We start from the raw sequence: 17,638 nt of genomic DNA on the forward strand, positions 1-17,638 counted from the left end.
AGGTTTCATAGTGTTAGTGTATATAATTAATTTTCTCACTTTTAGGAAATGCATCACTTGCAGGTAACAGGATGTTTCCGGCTTCGTTAGTAATTTGCGTTGTTGTAAAAAAAAAAAATGGAAAGCAGACTGCAGTTGCGAAACAAATTGCGAAAAAGGTGAAAACATTAATAATTATTTCTAACACGTTTGCCAAATGTTGCATCAATCAACTCCATAAAAAGAAGACACCCACTTTGGATTTTACTGTACCAAATGAGGTAAACGAAACGTACACTGAGGTATGTATACAGTTTTATAATTATTTTTCTTTCTTTGTTTTCTTATTCCTTTCCCGTTTTACTGTTTGTCGTAATTAGTACCGAATACAATAATAATGCATACTCTTAACACACACACACACACACACACACACACACACACACACACGTACACGTACACGTACACACACACACACACACACACACACACACACACACACACACACGCGCGCATACACATGTACACATACACACACAAAACAATCAGGGCACAGCAATACAAAGTCTTATGCAGGTATATAAACGGGAGAGCCTTTAACTAAAAATGCCGCTTTCCCTTTCTTTTCTACGATTGTAACTGCTCTCTTAACCTTCTTGTTATGTAAAATCCTGTATACACTAGTGTGTGTAGGGAGCTTGCCGAGTCCCAGGGTCGACATTCCCACCACCGAGGGTGTACTTTTTCTATCCCATATGACCGCATATGATGGAGTCTTTTTTGTCCCCATCCATTCGCCGACGCCATATAACCGTAAATAAAATGTGCCGAGTGCGTCGTTAAATAAAACATTTCCTTCTCATCCATTCGATAAATAAACCACAATTTTACATGAACAAACGAACATGGCTGTAAAGTAACTTCTTTATTTGACCGTTTTATCATGAATAAACTACACTATCATATTTGCCGTGTCTGTTTCATGTGTCAAATAATATTTAACTCTACAAATTAACTAGATCGATTTTATTAAGAAGGTTTTAATAACACAATATCGATCTAAAATTAACCAACTCGAATATATTACCCACGCCGTAATACTCCTCATGTTAAATTCAATGACGTCAAAGCCCATACAAGACAGATTTATTCCGCATGGGCTGACGTCATGGAATGGGGCTGTCTTTCATGGTTAAGGATTGGAGAAATATAACTTTTGTTAGGCTACTATCGTAGACACGCGCACACCGCAACTATCTAAGCTTTGATAGGTGCTTGGGTTTGATGTAAAACAAGAGAAAAAAGTATTGTATTACTTGTATTATGTTTTTGTGTCCTTTCTGTCATTGATATATATATATATATATATATATATATATATATATATATATATATATTTGTGTGTGTGTGTGTGTGTGTGTGTGTATGTATGTGTGTGCGTGTGTGTACGTGCGTGTGTGTGTGTGTTTCACTTGCTTTTAATTTGTTTGAGAGAATAACTGAAAACGATAGCAACAATGTTCTGCTTGGTCACACTACAAATAAAACGACAATACTCAACCCATAATTAAACATACATCCTGCGCTATGCAGAATGAAATTTATTTCCTTGATTATATCATACTATAGTCCGTTTGGATCAAAAAGGTATCGATGTATTAACATATATTATAAATATAATATAATAGATGTTTAACGACACCTCAGCACGATAAATGCATCGGCTATTGGGTGTCAGACAATGGTAAATGTAAATAAATAAGGTAATGATCAACATAATATAAATATTCAAGATGCAAATAAAAACACAGTGTAAAGAACTGTGCAAAAAATACAAACATCACAGATAGATACTAAATTTTATTACAAAAGTCAGTATCACGTAAATATTGTGATAAAAGTATAGGATGGAATCAAAATTATTCCAACACATTTCGATGTCCATGTATAATGAATATTGTTTAACATTTTTTTATCAAATCATGTTATAAATAATAAATCCATGCCAACTGGCATAACATTTTTAGCCAAATATTACACTGTAAATAAATAGAAATAGTTTCTTAACAAATTGCTATCAAGTTCTATACTGGGAAGGGACAACTGAATGTGGAATTATTCGTTTAGTCTAAATACACTTCATGAAAACCACCTAACGTGTTGTGTTCACACATGTATTACTATTTATTACTCAAATATCCCGGGTAATATTTGTTAGATCTGTGCACAGTGTACAGATTGCTTCTACAGCCACTGATTGGCTGGTTTTATAAAGACAAGATTTGATTGGCAATTACATACTGCCGGGACTACTTTTTGTTCATTCATCTGTCAAACTATTACTGTAAACTATACATACATTGTTACGATAAGAACATTCACGGGGGGGATATATATATATATATATGTAATTAAATTCTTACGAATTCAACACCAATATCGCAGGAAAATGCATCATACTCGGCACCAGCAATAACTGCGGCAAACGTGTCAATGTCTGTGACGTCGCACACACGCGAGATGTCCCACACACACACGAGGTATCCAACATGATACACAGTCAGTTTTCAGCTCCCATCTACGGTGGTGTTTTCAACATTACCATCAACGCCAGAAGCAACGATGAACACCATCACGAGCATCAAAACACTTACAAAAATCCGGCTAAACGGCGACGTATACTGTCGATTCGGATTCCGATTAAATTGTACAGCAAGCAATCACATGTAAGCCATGTGCAACAAACTGGCTCAAACAAGGACGTGTTCAGGGTCAGGCACTGTTGTGTTATTTTAGAGTTGTTTCTGTGTTTTTTCTTGCGACCAATACCTTTCTAACTTCAATGGTTCTTTTGTTGTTACCACATTTTCTGTATTCGCCTTTTATAACGCCGACTATTTCTTCCATAATAACAATTTGAAAAGAACTAATTTGGATGTTTCAAACTAAAAATGTTTTAGCACTGTGTGCCCTGCTCACGACTGGTGGTTTCTTGGCTGACGACACGTGGTTTCTTGGCTGACGACACAACATAACTGGTTTTTAAGGTGGAGTTTGTGTGTGTGCGCGCGTGCGCGCGCGCGTGTGTGTGTGTCTCAGTGTGTGTGTGTGTGTGTGTGTGTGTGTGTGTGTGTGTGTGTGTGTGTGTGTGTGTGTGTGTGTGCATACGTACGCTCGTGTGCTCGTGTGTTTATATGACAATATTACTGTGATCTTTTCCAAAAATTAATAAACACTATATATGTACCAATAATAAAAAAGCTGGCCTTTATTTTATTATTTTGAGTGTTTTTTGAACTAGTTTTCTGTGAATACTGTTACGTGTGCACCGGTAACGGCGCGTATGAATATATTGTTATGGCTTGTAAGCTTGTTACAGCAGCGGGAACGTAAATATACTTTTAAAATTGTTAAAGTTTGACAATGGGTAATAAAGAGAATAACTAACTCACTACGAGTAATTGCGGATTATCTGTCCCTCGTGAATTAATGTTGTAAAACCCTCGTCATAGGCTCGGGTTTGCAACATTAATTCACTCGGGACAGATAATCCGTATATATTATATATTATATATATATATATATATATATTATAAGAGTTTTAACATTATTCGTTATATTTATTTTAGTTGTTATGACTGCAGAGAAGAATTTATTATCACAACGTCATGCCAAGTTGTTAGCAAATAAATGCGTTAATTAAAATATCGAAATGTCTATAAGCGTGTTAATAAAATCGACCCCACCTCTTTAATGATAGCAGTTCTTAAAGTGTGAACAATATAGTATATTGAGCAACACATTGCAAATATGTGTATTTGTCAGTTTATTTATGTACTTACCTGTTCCTTTTTTATTGATATTTTAAATTTTATTTATTTATTTTTCATGCTCTATCTATGAAACTAATACTGGAAACGCGTCACCATACGTATGCCAAATAGCACCTCGGTGCGTTAACTTTCGCAGTACCCCACGCTTTGAATGTCGCGTTAAGTAAGATCACGCATGCCATCACTTGCTGAGATCTGTGGCAGGACATGTTGTTATAACATGTGTTTCATACACTGTTTTCATAGTCAGACTATAGCGTTTATATTTTTGTCATTGACGTTTTTATTTTTTGGCAATAAATGTCAATATGCTTCATTGTGTCTTTAGCATTTACCATAGTTTGACATCTAATAGGCCATTTATTGTTCATGCTGTGGTGTCCTTAAACATCTATTCTATTCTATTCTATGTTGATCATCATGGCACCCAAATGGCAGGAGGTGTTATACAATTTGTTCCATACTCTGTTTTCATTATCAATTTGCCAACTACTATTGTCCTTGGAACGTGTGTGGTCCTTAGACGAACTGAAATTAGGAAGATATTTTAGTGTGGAACTAATCTAGAAGCTGAACCCCCACTTCTTCTCATTAGAATCAAGGCTAAGTAGTTGTATCCGTGGTGTTGAGTGAAGCGCAGTGCGTTGTAAGTTTAGCCATATAATTATGCTACTATTGTCGACAATGGTATTTCATTTGGTTATTTACACCCTGCTGACAATACAATGCGGTCAGCGTACGTCATCGGCAGGCATAACACATTGGTCAAAATGTTAATAAAACATCCGGACTGGATGGCGTATTGCTAGATACTCTGTTCGTACCCATGCTAATGATTTAGTAACAAAAATACAAGATTAGATATTTAACTTTATATGTTTCAGATAATCTGACTACTAGAAATGAAGTGTTTGGTTGTGTTTTGTATGCTGGTCTTTGCGACTGCAGAGACATCAGCATCCGACTCCACTGAAGTAAGAATAACATTTTTTTAATTATTAGTATCATATGATTGGCATTGTTTTATACACAGTGAACCTTGTTTAAACCAGCTTCAAGGAAGACTGACGAAATGCGTCGGTACACACAGTAAGTGCTGGATTAGATTGATTTTCTCCCAAGCTAGTGCCAATGGACGGGACCTTGAAATCGTGCCGGTTGAAACAGAAATCTGGTTACAGAGGTGCCGGTTTAGAGAGAGTCCATAGAATATTGTATTATCGTAAATCGTCTTTGTACCATATACCGTAAAACAATTTCTACCCCACAGTTGTAACATCACTACTTTATAAGGATATGATTGAGAGAGAGAGAGAGAGAGAGAGAGAGAGAGAGAGAGAGAGAGAGAGAGAGAGAGAGAGAGAGAGAGAGAGAGAGAGAGAGACCTCATTCAATGTGACTATTGCATCGATGCCATGCTAGTCAGTGCAACAGGGTCGGATCCTGCCAACAGACACTCTTGTTTTTAAATACTGTATTTACTGGGTCGACATTTCTACTTTAACCACTCTGCAGTAAAAAAGAGTAAATCATAAATACCAATACTAGACTGTTTTAATTTATCAGGATGTCCTGGGGACAGAGCAGTTAAGTTTGCGGAATGCAAAATGTCATGCTAGTCAGTGTAGAAAGTTCGAATCCTGACACTTTTAACATAATAAGTTGAATGAAACCATACACGTTTTGGCGCGTACCAGTGTGTCCCTGTGCACATACAATTAACTAAGCTATATATGTAATTGGCTAAACCTCAAATAATAAACCGGTTGTTTCCGGAAGAGCGCCAACAATTTGAATATTGTTAATTTCGTGTTTTGCTTCTTAGTGGCATTTCATAACAACCAACAACAATGGTGACAAAGTGCACGCCTCCGTGGGCCTGAATCGACGCAGCATGCTTCTCATACCAGACGCCGTCAATCGTCCAGGGAGATGCATCAAGAGAACCATCAACCAGCACGACTTTGAAAAGGTAATCACATTACAGACATTCAAATTTCGATTATAACCTCTCTTTTGAATAGCACCACTAAAACTCATTGATAAATTAATAATCAGTTATTGAATTTGAAACATGTGTTAATGCTGACACACAGTATTCATTTAAAAATATATATATATTTTTGTTTAACGAAACCACCAGAGCACATTGTTTTATTAAACCGGCCTCGGTGGCGTCGTGTCAGGCCATCGGTCTACAGGCAGATAGGTACTGGGTTCGGATCCCAGTCGATGCATGGAATTTTTAATCCAAATACCGACTCCAAACCCTGAGTGAGTGCCCCGCAAGGCTCAATGGGAAGGTGTAAACCACTTGCACCGACCAGTGGTCCATAACTGGTTCAACAAAGGCCATGGTTTGTGCTATCCTGCCTGTGGGAAGCGCAAATAAAAGATCCCTTGCTGCCTGTCGTAAAAGAGTAGCCTATGTGGCGACAGCGGGTTTCCTCTAAAAAAAAGTGTGTGGTCCTTAACCATATGTCTGACGCCATATAACCGTAAATAAAATGTGTTGAGTGCGTCGTTAAATAAAACACTTCTTTCTTTTTTGTTTTATTAATCATCGGCTCTTGGATGTCAAACATATAGTCTAAGAGAGGATATCCGAAACATTTTTCTGTTAGTAGCAAGGGGTCTTTCATATGCACCATCCAACAGGCAGGGCAACACATGCCACAGCCTCTGATATACCAGTCGTGGTGCAATGGCTGGAACGAGATATAACCTAATGGGCCCACCGACAGGGATTGACTCCACAGTATTCAGAGGAAATAAGCTAAAAGTCTACGTTTTCATCAATAAATCATTTATCTGCATTCCATCATACAAGACAACGCATACCGGAACTTGTGATATACCGGATATAGGCCAATGGGTCGCCAAGGAAATTCGATCCTACGACTCCAGCACCTCAGCTAGACCCTACAAACATCATCTTTATTCACAAGATTCCAACACACATACAGAAAATGCGTGTAACAATTAAAAAGCTAAATAGCATTACTAAACTGAAAGAATAAGTACATACACGGTCGAACTAATGTGGTAAGGTGCAAATACCTTATTTTTATTATTATGTTGTTGTTGGGTTTTTTACTATGTTTTCCAGCGCTTGGTTGCCATGAAGGACCCTGTAAAACGAGAATGTTGGGTGAAACCGCTCGGGAAAAGGGAGACATACGAAAATGTCAAGAAGATCATTGAGACTGGGGTACTATTTTCTTTTTTACAATTTACTATGAATAGGGGAACGTGAAAAGACGAATTCAGAGTAAACGTTCTCATCATGATGTCAGATTAGCCTTCCACTCCTCTTGAAGAGTATTCCACACAAAAAAGCAAAATGGAAGACGGTGAAAACGTGAATGCGTTTTGTCCTAGGAGATCTTAACAAAATCGATATAGGCGATATAGTTTCAGTCTAATATGCGGAATCCATTTCAATATATAGTTGTGTTCCAACGGTTTATGTTTGGACAAAAAGTGGTGAAAATGCAACGGTAATTAAATGTAGGAGAGTACTTTATCGTATTTGTTAACAATTTGCTTCGGACTTTAGTTTCGAAGCCATTGGTTAGTCCAGACCAGTCTATTTTGAAACATCTATAATTTTAAAGGGACTGTCCGCGGTTTACGACCATTATACGATTTTCCCAACAAAATATATTTTGGCGACTAAAATTATATATTACATACATTTAATACATTTGTTTAGAATATCAGTGTTTAAATACGAAATGTGTTTGCAGTTGTATACTAATGTTTGTAGCAGTCATATTTCATTTCAACAAACATATGTCACTTGTGAACTTTTATTTACATTAACAAATAAAACTGCCATATCCTTACACCATATAACTCCACATATATTCTACTCTTTACATCAAATATATTATGACAATATAGGTAAGGGAGTAACCATAAACACACAAGTAAACAGAGTAAGAACGGAAATACCCAGCGACACTTAGCGGGTGTCGCTGGTGAAAATGTAAATAATTCACGTGACTACTGTTTCAACAAACATGTCACTTGTGAACTTTTATTTACATTAACAAATAAAACTGCCACATAATGAGAATCGTTTGCACTGAAACACTAGTCGTGCAAGAGAACATCACGAGAGTAACTACTAGGTGTTCTAGAATGTACGTAATGCGAATAGAAAACATCGGAGTTCTTCCATCGTCCGACTTTTCTTACAATTTCCGATTGTACGTTCATGTCTATAGCACACGTAGCACCTGTTGGTCTGAACGATTTGGCTGTGTACCCTAGACCCCCTAAACCAGCTAAGTCTATAGCCTGTCCCAGTATCTTTCCCACAGTAGTAGCTTCTATTGACTTGTAAGGGGCTTTGAGGGTTAAAAACACCGGACCATTTGCTGTACGGGGTTGACTTGTTCTGTCAATATAGTCTCTTAGGGTAGCCACTGGATCCAGTTTAATAATGTCATTACATGGCAAAGAGACCCGAAAACCCTTCCGGTCTAAATCGTTCTTAATTCCGAAGAATGTAAGCGTCACGTTTTTGCCACTGTCGTAGAATTCCACTTGATCTACATTGAATGACACATTTATCATGTCTTTCGTTCCACTATCGAAAGTGTGCGCCTTCGGGGCTATTTCGGACGGCCTTAGCATAAGGGTCAAGGATAGCAACGTAATAGTTTTAAGTCTCAAGTCTTTTAAATCCTTGTTGTCGGTCCATCTTTCAAATAAGTCACGAAATGCCTGTACTGGCATGGCAGATGAGCGTTGCATTGGTTGTGTTGTGCCTGACTTTACCAGTGCTGTAACGAGTCTTTGAATGTATTCATCCTACATCAGGTTTCTCATATCACATGCAGCAAACAAATGACCCATTGCAGCAGATGTAATGCGTAAACTAGAAGCAGGACGGGTTGAAGAGTCTGATAATTCACATAGGTAAGCCGCAATCTGGCTTGGTGCGCTAGGTGGAAAAACAATGGCATGTATCCTGGAATAAGACCATAGCTTATGTAACGCATTGTCATATGACTGAAGGGTACCCTGAGCCCACGACAACATGAACTGTTCTGCCGCACGTTTTGGCCATCCGCATCCTATGAATTTACGTCGCCAGAAATCCTCCAAGCGTATAGGGCCCAATTTCGGTTTCTGCATGGTTCCGGTTGAACCCCCATTGCGTGACACACACGGTTGTTGTTGGGCAACTTTATTGGATGACACACTGAGAGTCTCAGAAGGGTCCAATACCAACTCTGTACTGGCCAAGCTGGGGCTATTATTGTGGCCATTGCCTTTTGTTGCATCACTACGTTCAGGATCCGATGGATGAGACAAAACAGAGAATTTACAAAATTGTTCTCGTTGGTCCAGTTTTTCTGGCTCAGTGCGTTTGTTCCTTCCGAGAGCGGGTCCCAATAGCGGCTGTTGTAACGTTGTAATTGGGCGTTTTGGCAATTGGCAAATCGGTCTACCGAGTGTGGACCCCACACCCTGTCTATGAACTGAAATAGTCTCGGGTGCAACATCCAGTTGTGTTTGTCTGGGGTAAGAGACAAGTAGTTTGCTTCTGTATTCTTGTGTCCAGCTATATGTGCACATTGTATTGAGGCTCCGATTTCCTCGAGTTCTATCCATATGGATATAGCCAGTTGCGTTAGTTCGGCATTTGGTCCGCCCTTGTGATTCACATATGCGATTGCGGTAATATTGTCCGAGAGAAGTTGCACATGTTTTTCCTGAAGAATGGGCCGGAAGGCTTTTATGGCCATTAGTATTGTTAATAGTTCCCTGAAATTCGATGACTTGTTTGAGATTCGTATGTTCCAGTCTCCGGAAGCCACCTTGTCTCCTGTCACAGCACCCAGATTCCGTAGAAGTAACTTTCCTGGACTCACAGCCCAAGCACTAGATACACACTGACCACCTATTCTAGCCAAGTTACGCGCAGTTACACTAGATTTGTATATGACATTGCGAATAGCTCTTTTGAGCTTTTGTATGCGCGACTTATGTGCCTTTATGACAGGACGCTTAGCAGTTGTATCAAGCGAATAACCGATATAGTCTATCCTTTGACTCGGTTTCAGCACAGATTTGTCATAATTAATCATGAAACCTAGATCCTCTAAAACATGCAGTAACTGATCACAACCATCAGTTATATATTTTGTATCAGCACATAGTAGAAAATCATCAACATATAATGACACTCGAAGTCCCACAGAACGCATATAACCAACGACTGGTCGTAATACTTTAGAAAAGAAATAGGGGCTACAAGATAATCCGAACGGGAGGACGTTCCATATGTAAAATTTGCCCTTCCATTGGAACCCTAAGTAGCCACGATGTTTAATACTCACAGGGATATGATGAAAACCATCTTTGATGTCAACAGATATAAAGTGATCGTCGGATTCGACAATGTCGGCCACTTCTCTAATATCACTATTTCTAAAACTAGGTGTGTCACAAAACGAATTTAAGTATCTAAGATCTGTAATCATTCGAAACTTATTGTTTTTCTTGGGAACACAACCTACAGGAGATATACACAATGGTTTGTCAATACACAATTCAATAAAACATTTTTCTAACAATCGTTCAATTTCAGTATCTATAAAACGTGACTGTTTATCTGAAAGTTTATGATTCGGTAAAACAAATCCTTCTGGTTTATCTTTAAATGGAATTTCAATACCATTAGAAATCCACTTTAATACAAGTGGACTGCAGCCAATATCAATCCAGTTATCTAGTTTGGTAAACAGTCGGTTTGCACCCACCCACATAATCTGGTAGTGACAGTTTGTACACGCAAGTCTAACACATGACGTCACTTTAATAGGGAGGCCGACGTCACATAGGAAAAGGTGGAGGGGGGGGGGGGGGGGATGTTTATTTATATAACTTAGGCTTGGTCTGGTGACGATTCGGGCACAGCGCGTCCGTAACCGCCTCGTCTCGGAAACTGTCTGCCTGTAAACGAATGAAAGACATCTCTGTTGTAGTTCGAGGATCTTCCTCTACCTCTGGGTAATACTGTGTCTGTCCATATTCCGGGTGTGTGTGTACGGTTGATTGCCTTGCTGTCGCTGCCAAACTAGCTGCCGATTTCAACGTGTCAAGCGCGGTCATGCTGAGACCTGTTGTATTATTTTGCATCGAACGGAAAAATCTGGATGTAGTGGCATCGAACTGACTATTAACAATAATTGACGCGTATTCATCTTGCAAATATTTCATCTGTGCCACATTACAACGAAATAGATCGTCCAATGTGGACTGCGTCACATTTGAAATATCGGACACGGTTGATAGCACTTTCATATTTGTCTCTGCAAATCGCGCACATTTTGCAATAGCGTTAACTGCTTGTGTCTCGCTTCTAGTAATCCCTGACGTCATTCGTTCAATCTCAAGTCTGATGGTAATTTAACGTTCGATAGACTGTCTTTCAATGAACTGAAATCACCTTGGATATCTCTAACCCCAGCGGCAAGCGTGCCGTCATGAAACGGTCGGTTGGGACTGGGGGCGGGCTCAACGTCCGATTGCCCGTTTCGGTGCACATGCACGTTATTTTCACCAATCGTGAGATTTCTGAGAGACTCCAGCTCTACACGCATAGATAGTTGATCACTAATAATACTGTCTATTTTATCTTCTAGATTTTTTACCCATTCTGGCGCTCCTTCGCTCATTTTTCGTAATCGTTCTAATTTGAACGTCCTTCTCGTGGAGTAAACAGAGTAAGAACGGAAATACCCAGCGACACCAAGCGGGTGTCGTTGGTGAAAATGTAAATAATTCACGTGACTACTGTTTTGCTTCTAAATTCATTTATATAGTTTTCGTACACACAAAACTATTTGGAGGTAACATCCGGTTTGGGCTATTACACATTAGAATTACAATAAATACAGACACTGACACTATGAAGAAGAAAATATATTTAATACATTATTTTAGTTAGTAAAAATGCTCCGTTAGTGTGAAAAGTCTTACAAAGGAAGCAAACTCAGGCCATTACCTTTAATAATAATAATAATAATAATAATAATAATAGTGGTAGTAGTAGTAGTAGTGTTAGTAGTAGTAGTAGTAGTAGTAGTAGCAGTAGTAGCAGTAGTAGTAATAGTAGTAGTAGCAACAGCAACCGTATTAGTAGTAGCAGTAGCAGTAACAGCAGCAGCAGTAGTAGCAGCAGTAGAATAGTATAGATGTAAAACGACACCCCAGCACGGCGGTAGTAGTAGTGGTATTAGTATTAGTAGTAGCAGCAGTAGTAGTAGTAGTAGTAGTAGTAGTAGTAGTAGTAGTAGTAGTAGTAGTAGTAGTAGTAGTGGCATAAGTAGAACTAATAGTAGTAGTGGTAGTAGTAGTAGTTGTTGTTGTTGTTGTTGTTGTAGCAGTGTTGTAGTAATAGCAGTAGCAACATCAGTAGTAGTAGTGATGTTGTGATTGAAGAATATACTAGTATATATATATATATATATATATATATATATATATATATATATATATATATATATATATATATATATATATATTTATTTATTTATATTATTTTTGAAGAATGACATGCTGCAGCATTCAGAACACTGGACTATTCCGAAACGATCTCTGGATAAGGACCAGGTGGAGAGAGAAGTCGGAAGTCTTCTCTCAGACTTCTGTTCTGACTCAGATGTCTACATGCTCAAGAGAGATAAACTAGGTAAACTAGTAAAACTAAATCTGAACCTCGACTCTGACAAACAGCCAGTGCACCACAACTGGTTATCAAAGGCCGTGGTATGTGCTATCCTGTCTGTGGGATGGAGCATGTAAAAGACCCCTTTCTGCTAATGAAAAAATGTAACAGGTTTCCTGTCTATGACTGCTAGAATGACCATATGTTTGATATCCAATAGCCGATGATTAATAAATCAATGTGCTCTAGTGGTATCGTTAAACAAAAACAATTCTTCTGACAAACATATCACAGGACTGAATCTGCTGAAGTTTAAAATTATAACTTTTATATTAGAACACAAAATTGTGATAGTTTGCGAAAATGTTTTTCACCACAGACTGGAGTTTAGAATAATACGTTATAAACGATGTTAGCCAAATCAGTAGTTACATCAAACGACAACACAATATTGAAACTATACTAATGAAGAAATAAAGGGATGCATAAATGTAATGTAATATTGAGTACAATCAAAACCTGCATTCATTGTATCCAGGTCTTTTTCTTAGCTGTTTCTAGACTCCGATAATCGGCACCATTCACCACCATTCTCCAAACGCTATGTCGTTTTATGTTCCCAATTATGGAGTAAGACATTCTAAATCTGAATATAAATAATTACTATTTTTTATTAGTATATAAAGATATTTTTTTGAAAACGATTCGTAACTCTTGACAAACAGCCCTTCCCTCCCCTGTAACTTTTCATAATGCAAAATAGATGCATTAAGATAACTTAGCTTCGATGAGATGTTTTTGTAAAACAACGCTCAAATTCCCGAAAGCAAAGCCATAGGTGTCAAGTCAAATTTGAGAAATAACAGCCTGGTATCAGGAAATTAACTGCTACTAACATTCAATCACACATCAGTGACATTCAGCCCCACATCACATCTGTTTTATTTTATATATGCGCAATTACTGTAACAGTGAATTAAGTTTGGTCCCAGTGTCATGTGTTGCTTATGTCTTTCCATCAGTATAAAAGAACAGAATAAAGACGTATTCTGTTTAGTAATATAAATTATGGGGAAGATAACATCCAACCAACTTGTGCACGTTTTGTTAAAAGTATCACACTTGGCACATAGATACCTTGACCCATTACAAACATTTTCAGATATGAACCCAAGTCGGGATTTGCACAATACACCATATTATTTACCCACTTATTAAACTTCGTTGTTGGGTGTGACTGCCATGAAGAAAACGATATATTTTCACTTCTTTTATTAATCGCCTAGTGCGGCATTAACCCCTTTGCAAGGTATAAATACTAGAGTGTTACATTACTTTCGAACCGAATGGTTAATAGTATACATTTTAACTAGCAGTTTAAGTGTTTCTATTTTGTTCGGGTGGATAAGACACTACACTCTCAAATGTCATGAGAATCGTTGCAGTAGGTTCAAAACCTGTCAACTGTGTGTTCTTAAATATTACTATACTTTGAGCTGAGCATCTGTATTTGCACAACTTTGAGTTATTTTCCTCCTTTGGTTGTTTGTTATCTATTGTCTTTTGAAATTTTGAACCAACACTATGGAAACAGTTCCATTTGTTGTTTTGTTTATTGCTGAGCAACGCACAACTATTAAGGAATATCCACAGTTTGACTAATGGAGTGTGGGTCAGGTATGTTTGTAAATGATGTTCTGGTATATTTGCAGATAGTTTAAAATCAAAGCTGAAAAAGGAGGGAAGAGAATTATGTGTTGGCTTGTGTGGGGACTGTAAGGTGATTCCCAAGAAAGAGCTATAGGTAAGCTTTGTCATTTAAACAAATGCTATATTATATTGTTAAGATATGTGTCGACGCATGCATATGCCATAGGTGCATTTATATTCATATGGAATCACACTTACCGCTTATGAGTTGTATATAAAATCTTGAATTATATGTCCTGGACATGTAACTGTGAGGCAACTCTAATGGCTATAACCAGTACCCGTGCTCTTAACTGGTGTATGACAATGTTGATTTACATCGTATCCCAGATCTGTCAATCTGTGGCAATTCTTAGGCGTGAGAACATTAGAAATCAGGTTCCAGGGACTGCAGGCTCTTGGTCGGGCAAGGACGAAGTTTTTTGTTGTTTAATTTGATGTTGACATGGATTTCAATAACAGGTAAGATCTGTGTAGTGAGACCGAATATTTCATGCCAGTCTTCAAAGAATGGCACCCATCCTTAAAACTAATCTAGAAGCATAAACATGAACAACAAAACCATTATTCATAATCAAGGCCATATCTAGTCACAGAATGGAATGGGCATTTTGCAAAAATAGGGATTAATTCAGTTAATCTCTATCACGTGCCTCATCTACAGGACATCCACTTACGACGCGATACACCCTTCTTGCACCGTCAAAACGGACTGCCCCACTCCATAACTAGTCTACTAAATCAAGCAGACGATAATAAATATAGCTGTGATGACACACACTTATGAATCACTGTCATAACAGTGTTGATATCAGGTGTTGACGAAAGAGGAGTATATCCTGCCGAATCGGTGGCTCCCGTCAAGAGTAGTGCCACCACAGCTATGGTAAGTTTGCCTTAAGACGTGTACATACCGTCGTTCACAAACCGCCTGACAACGATTCACGAGTGCATGTCATCTCAGCTTTCTGAAAATTGCCTTCGACTTGTCTTGCAATACGAATGTTGCCATCCAGATGAGTTAGTGCAACAAACACTGCATGGTAGAATATCAGACATGCGTACGATACTATAGCGTAAACACGAAATAAACTAATTGTAACTCTCGTATGCCTGCAATGACAATTTTTTTTTTCTATCCCCTTATACATATGTAATCTAAATTCTACTTACAAATAATATTTTCAGAGATAAAGATCACCATATGCAATATATTGTTTAGAATCGAATATATTGTAGTTATATTTGTCAAGTGGTTATCACGTCTGCTAAATGTAAGCACGCTTGTTTTCTGTATTTGTATATATGTATGTAAGCTGGTTTTGTTTTTCATTGCAGAATACGCAGCTGAAATGCCGAAATTTGTTCCAGTCTGGCCAACAACATGGATTAAGACACATACGATGTTTGAAACTAATACAGTTTTGAAGTAGCAATGCGTTTGTTCGAGTCTTTATGCAATGCTTTATTTTTATTTAAGTACCCTGTGGTTGTAACCATTGTAACACAGCTTGTTTTCCATTATAGCCTTCTTAGAATCATAATTCAGATACATCTTCGTTGCTTAGAATAGGGATGGCTATGTTGTTCAGTGTATATTTGTTCATTCAGTTATTGTAGTCCAAGGTGGATTTGTGCATACACACTAACATGTATATGTATATATGCATATGCATATGTACATGTGTGTGCGCGCGCGCGCGTGTGTGTGTATATCATATAATATATTACATGTTCAGAGCAATTAAAGTATGTGATATTTTTCAGATCACATACTTTAAAAATTTGATAACTTTGCAAATTAGATGTAAATTAATCGAGGTCACGGCACTAGGTATTTTGACATTTAAGCATTTATGCAAACGTACTAGAAAACAAAACAAAACAAAACAAAAACAAACAAACAAAACAAACAACGCTATGCATTAGTGTATTTTGATGTAAAGACATCCAAAATGACGTCATTTTCGAAAAAAATTACACCGCGCCACATATTCTTACGTCATTTGAATATATATAGTAATGGCGGACTGAAATTAAAGTTGCGTTAACAGTTTACAATAACACGTTGTATTAAGCTTGAGATTACATGATAAAGAGATTATTACCCTCGTGTTTTTCGGTTCCACACAAAAACAGGTTGGTTCATTGGGGTTTTTTTGGGTTTTTTACTTTTCTTCTTACCGCCATACCGCACTGAAATTATTTTTACAAAACCCAAAACAAACACAAACAAACAAAACAAACCCACACAAAACCCACAGAAACCCCCCAAACAAAACAAAACATTTTCGTAGGATGGTGGGACGGACTATTGCATAGCAATCATCTGTCTATAATGAACACATTGTATAAGAACACCAGTCTATATATAGGATAGCATTGTACACCAACCGCTCATAAAACGTACTCTCACCACCTGTTTAAACATTTTCATATTTCCTAAGTTCAAGGGCCATAACTCTTTGAAAGTTTCAGCTCATTATATTCAGGCAAAGTATATGTAGGACATTCGGATAGATAAAAAAAGACAGACAGACATAAATTCCCACAAGAACATACTGCATTACTCACGCACCTATTTATTTGTTGTTATTGATTTATCAGGGAAAAGTTCATGAAGTGGCCGTACACCTACGTATATATATATATATATATATATATATATTATATATATATATATATATATACGTACTATGTTATTAACGTTGGACTACTACAAACATTGAGATTACAAGAAACACATTACTGATATTCTCAACAAGAAAATATATTTAAGATCGGTATAGTAAATAAAGTTTGTTTTGTTTAACGACACCACTAGAGCGCATTGATTAATTAATTATCGGGTACTGGATGTCAAACATTTGATAATTGTGACTCATTATATATGCATCAGACGAAACCCGCTTCATATACACTTTCCCATACAGGAAAACACATACCATTGCCTTTGAGCAGCCGTGGTGCTCTGGTTGGAACAAGGGGGAAAAAGTATAGAAAATACGATATCATGTTACTCAGCACGCTGGGACACTTCAGATTTAAGGGAAGGAAACTCATTCAGAGAGAGAGAGAGAGAGAGAGAGAGAGAGAGAGAGAGAGAGAGAGAGAGAGAGAGAGAGGAGAGAGAGAGAGAGAGAGAGAGAGAGAGAGGTAACCCACTGCCTACTCATAGGCTACTCTTACCGATACAGCGATAACGTGGCAAAGGATATTTGTGCACGTTCCCATGAACAGAACAGTATATATCACGACATTTGATGTACGAGATTTGGGGCACTAAATAGGACGGAATAAAACCTGAGCTCGTCAACGTCGATTGATCTTTGGACCCATCGCACTACAGGCGGGTGCTCTACGACTGAGCTAAATCACGTGGAAGATGACGCATACCAAATAATAACAATAAATAATAAATAATAAT

At 37.7% G+C, this 17,638-nt stretch overlaps 1 protein-coding gene across 1 annotated transcript; it reads left to right on the top strand.

The window, feature by feature from the left end:
• Positions 1-218: 218 nt before the first annotated feature.
• On the top strand, positions 219-15,647 carry LOC121386364. Its single transcript, XM_041517248.1, has 7 exons — positions 219-281; positions 4,697-4,786; positions 5,638-5,784; positions 6,922-7,023; positions 12,384-12,525; positions 14,214-14,305; positions 15,550-15,647. Exons 2-6 carry the CDS (start codon positions 4,715-4,717, stop codon positions 14,303-14,305), a joined length of 555 nt encoding a protein of 184 aa, XP_041373182.1. The 5' UTR covers positions 219-281; positions 4,697-4,714; the 3' UTR covers positions 15,550-15,647.
• Positions 15,648-17,638: the final 1,991 nt, after the last annotated feature.

This window comes from Gigantopelta aegis, chromosome 12, assembly GCF_016097555.1.
Source record: "Gigantopelta aegis isolate Gae_Host chromosome 12, Gae_host_genome, whole genome shotgun sequence".
Taxonomy (NCBI): Eukaryota; Metazoa; Mollusca; class Gastropoda; order Neomphalida; family Peltospiridae; genus Gigantopelta; species Gigantopelta aegis.

Excerpts from the sequence above, each read along its gene's own strand:
- LOC121386364 (XM_041517248.1), top strand. The coding sequence starts at position 4,715 with ATGAAGTGTTTGGTTGTGTTTTGTATGCTGGTCTTTGCGACTGCAGAG. Across the intron at positions 5,785-6,921 it reads ACCAGCACGACTTTGAAAAG|CGCTTGGTTGCCATGAAGGA; the intron begins GTAATCACATTA and ends TATGTTTTCCAG. Across the intron at positions 12,526-14,213 it reads GCTCAAGAGAGATAAACTAG|ATAGTTTAAAATCAAAGCTG; the intron begins GTAAACTAGTAA and ends GTATATTTGCAG.